Source organism: Cibotium barometz, chromosome 12, assembly GCF_041138505.1.
Source record: "Cibotium barometz isolate CiBa-2024 chromosome 12, ASM4113850v1, whole genome shotgun sequence".
In the NCBI taxonomy this organism is placed as follows: domain Eukaryota; kingdom Viridiplantae; phylum Streptophyta; class Polypodiopsida; order Cyatheales; family Cibotiaceae; genus Cibotium; species Cibotium barometz.
This window is the reverse complement of record NC_141057.1, coordinates 41,733,888-41,737,990: the sequence shown is the minus strand read 5'-3', so window position 1 is coordinate 41,737,990 and position 4,103 is coordinate 41,733,888. Positions and strand designations below refer to the sequence as shown.

The following is a 4,103-nucleotide window of genomic DNA, read 5'->3' as shown; positions in this document are numbered from 1 at the left end:
ATGAGATGTAGTACGTCACGAAGCCAACGCATGCCAAGGATTTAAGAATGATGAGGGTGGAAGATGGCTACCAAAAGAGAAAGATGATTCTAAAAGTTTGAAGCAATCTCATTAGATTTAGTGGTTTCAATCATCAAGGACAAGGTGTGTGGTTATAGTTATCTTCCATGAATGGTTAAAAACTTTAGCATAGATTATACATTTCACATTATGCGATGGATAATGGGATTAAGATTGGATAACATCACCCCTTGTCGCTCATTGAAAACTTTCAATTGAATCCATATCTCGTTCTTTAGATTGGTGTGTGCAACTAAGGAGCCATCCACAACTTTGGCTTAGGTTATTCACACACCGTGATCAAATCTTAGCCATGCTCTTTTCTTGGACAACAATCTTCCCCATCTATTGCCCACCCATATGAAAACACCACGCGAGGTTCACGAAATGCTTTCAAAAAATAAGAGACCGGCCCTCATAGGTTGAAAACCGGGCCCAAACCCACCAAGTGGAAGGAAAGGCTTGACTTGAACCTGCGTTATTGGGCCCCAAGTGTTTTTTTAATGAGCACGTTTGAATGGGTGGCCAGCCTCTATTGAGACCCAACCCCAACAAAGTGGAAGCAAAGGCTTTAGTTCTAAGGAGGCCGAATGCAAGGTGAAGGTTGCACCCCCCAAGCTTTTTTTAATGAATGGGGTGGCCAGCCCTTATTGCAATTGCCCTTCACCGTGTGAACAGGCCCTTAAGGCGCCCGGAACGAAATCTATGGCTGAGGTTGGGTTTAAATTGTTTGGAATTTTCCTCTAGACTCCACAAAAAGAAACCGCGTGAGACACATGTCTCACGCCGTGAAGCATTTTTGCACTTTCAAGCCTTAAGGTCTCACGCCCTAGGGGTCCGCACCAAAATTATTTTTAAAAAAAATCGCGTGAGCCACGTGTTTCACATCGTGAACCATTTGAACTCTCACGCCATGAACCATTTGAACTCTCATGCCGTGAAACAATCCGCGCCTAAAAAAAAAATCGCGTGAGCCACGTGTTTCACGTTGTGAACCATTTGCAATCTCACACCGTGAAAACAGTCCGCGCACAAAAAGAAAATCACGTGAGCCACGTGTTTCATGGTTCATGCCTTGAGCATCTCACATCTTAAGGCCTCATGCGTGTGGACGCACAAGGAGGGGGGAGTTAGGAAAATATCTTCGAATGTAAATAATTTCAAAATAAATTCTACTTGACTCAGAGGTCTGAGTTTGCCATAGCCTGGATTCTGGAACCAGAAGAGCGCAAGAAGGAGAAGGTATATCAAGATCCGAAATCCTAGCTGATCAGAAGCCCTCGCGAGCTATGGAGAGCTTCGATGCCTACGTTGGGGGAGGGGACGATCTGCACGGCGTTGCGAACGCTCGTCCCTTCGACAACGATGGGTACTTGGGGTTCGATCCGAGGCTACCCTCGCAGAGGTTCGAGTCTTTCCGCGTGCCGGACGAGGGCTTTGGTGAAGATCAGTACACGCCCGAGGAGTCCGGAGATCTGGGAGAAGAAGAAGAAGACGAGTACAATGCACCCAATAGGGTCAGCAGCAGCAATGGAGGCTTTGATGACCTCGGGGTGGAGGTCCCCCCGCCTTATCAAAGTGCCTTTGATGACGATCTAGGCGACGGCCAGTCCCCTGCCATGTCCTCCCCCTTCGGCCAGTCCTTCGAATCCAGACTTCAGCCTGAGTTCACCCCTGCCGATGAGTTTTCCGCTTCCGTCGATTCCAACGGCAAGGGTTTCGGCCATGGTGAGGTCGACTCTCTCTATGGTTTCCCTCCATCTTCCGGTTCGCTGAACGGCGCCGTCCTCCCGCCCCCTGAGGAAATGCAGTCTGAAGAAGGCTTCATCCTGCGAGAATGGAAACGGTACGTGTATTTCTTACGTTTGGTGTGCCTTCCATTTCTGTTGTTCTCCTTTCTTGTATTAGGGTAAGGGTCCACCTCAGAACCAAGTTTCAAATCTGATTGAGTAGGAGAGGGAGTTTGAAGTCTGCTAGGGTTGGTTTTTTACGACGGGAGGATGGAAGCAGTTGCAAATTTGATAGTTCTGAGCAGTGCTTCATATCAAGAGAAATGTAAGCAGTTTTAGATCTGGGTTTCATGTGAAGAGAATGAAATCAGTTTCAAAATGATGATTCAGCAAAGGCTTCATATGAAGAGAAAGCAGTAAAATTTTATCTGCTTTTTTGAACCATGGAAACCCTCACTAAGCCAATGTGTAGTGTGTAAAAACGTCGTCTTCTGTTTCTCTGAGAGGTCATACATTTTATAAGCGATAGATACCAGTGTGTCCAGCAGCAGGTTTTGAATGCGAGTCCTCACCTGGCAGAATCCAATGCCTTTACAGTTACCCTACACATTCCTGAGCACATTCCATTTCTTGTTTTATCCACAAAAGTGGATCTGATTAAATCAAAAGACCACAACAACCTTCTTTGGTGGACTTATAACTTGATTCAAACCATATTTGTGAAGGTTATCAGCATTTCTTTGTGTTGATTTTATACACTGATGTGCTCTGGTCATTTGAATATCTATGCAGCCAAAATGCTATCCGTCTAGAGGAGAAAGCCAGAAATGAGCGCGTGAAACTGTCTCAGATCATCGATGCGGCAGATGTCTTCAAGGATGAGTTTTATGAGAAGCGGAGAACACACTGTGAGACCAACAAAAAGAACAATCGCGACAAAGAGAAGGTATACAGGAAATGCCTGCCTAAGTGCTTTCTTTGTCCATGCCTAAGCAAGTCAGTCATGTTTTTCCTTTATACCTGTAATGCATTCTAGATGGGATAGCGTGTTTTCTTTTTGAAGTTTGAGTTATAGGTCATTAATGTTTGCTGTCTACATGTAGGATTAGCTGGATGAAAACTTATCCTTTTAGTGTAACTTCAGAGCTAGCATTCCATTCCTACTGTTTAGGAGAGCAACATTATGATGTGTGTATAGCATCTATTGACTGCATTTTCATGGGGTCTGCTGGCTGCACCAAGATTCCCAATCGTGTGTGGCTGGAGCCATGTCTGAACATCTTGGTGGGCATGTTGATTAATCATCCCCCTTCCCCCCCTCCCCCCCTTTCTGTCTGTTTCCTTTCAGGCTTTTCTTGAAAATCTTGAGAATTTTCATGCTACTGCGGACAAGCAATATTGGAAGGCTGTTGGTGAGCTTATTCCTCATGAACTGCCCTCCATGGGGTTGAAGTCCCGAGTAAACAAAGATAAGAAGAAACCTTCTGTCGTGATCAATCATGGCCCCAAACCTGGAAAGGCAACAGATCTGACTCGCATGAGGCAGGTCTTGGTGAAGCTCAAGCACAATCCGCCAGGCCATATGAAAGCCCCGCCACCTGCACCTTCCGCTGCTGCACCAGGTGCTGAGGGCTCTGATGCCAAACCAGCAGCAGCAGCAGCAGCAGCAGCTCCAGCAGCTCCAGCACTCTTGCAGAAGCAAGGAAGTGTTCCATCTGTTGTGGCAGCCTGACTAGAATGTTGCTGGTTAATTTTGAGGTTCCTGCTGTCTGTTTATGAAGGCAGGTTCTTGAGATGTTCGTTGCACATGCCAGGACAGTTGTTAGGGTGTATTTTGTTTTTAAGAGCATAAGATGTAAGAATAAGCTGTAGAGCCACAGTTTGTGTTTCAATTATCTATGAGTGTGCAGTAAGGGTTTTGATGCTATGAATACTAGAAACGTCCAAGAAAGCCACCGGCTTTGTTTACCTATGTGACTAAAGGAGCAGCCTCTGTATTTATTTTTAGATAATCAATATAGTCAAATCATATGGACATTAACTCATTTTGTTCTCATAAAGTAGATCTCGAGGTGTCTGACAAGTCTATGTGATGCAATGTTGAGGGAGTGGAGTACCTTGAAAGAGTTTAAGTTGGTGCCAGCTAGGCCAAGCTGGCTGAGGGCAGAGTCTGTTTTTGACATGAACTCGGAATAAAATGCTGTGCCATGCGGTAATAATGAAAAAGGTATAAAATTAGAGGGAATTTAAATGGCTTCTGCTTTACTTAGCGAGATGTTCAGTCTTTTAAGCCACTGCAGGTGAGCTTTTTCA

General features: G+C 45.2%; 1 protein-coding gene across 1 annotated transcript; it reads left to right on the top strand.

The window, feature by feature from the left end:
* The first annotated feature begins 1,212 nt into the window (after window positions 1-1,212).
* Window positions 1,213-3,835, top strand: LOC147633416 (clathrin light chain 2-like). Its single transcript, XM_086806484.1, has 3 exons — window positions 1,213-1,906; window positions 2,583-2,736; window positions 3,139-3,835. The coding sequence occupies exons 1-3, from the start codon at window positions 1,350-1,352 to the stop codon at window positions 3,520-3,522; spliced, it is 1,095 nt and encodes a 364-aa protein (XP_086662610.1). The 5' UTR covers window positions 1,213-1,349; the 3' UTR covers window positions 3,523-3,835.
* Window positions 3,836-4,103: the final 268 nt, after the last annotated feature.

What these genes read in the sequence shown, in the direction of transcription:
- LOC147633416 (XM_086806484.1), top strand. Translation starts at nt 1,350, where the DNA reads ATGGAGAGCTTCGATGCCTACGTTGGGGGAGGGGACGATCTGCACGGC. An exon ending in ATCCTGCGAGAATGGAAACG is followed by an intron (nt 1,907 to 2,582) that starts GTACGTGTATTT and finishes ATATCTATGCAG; the next exon opens with CCAAAATGCTATCCGTCTAG. An exon ending in ACAATCGCGACAAAGAGAAG is followed by an intron (nt 2,737 to 3,138) that starts GTATACAGGAAA and finishes GTTTCCTTTCAG; the next exon opens with GCTTTTCTTGAAAATCTTGA.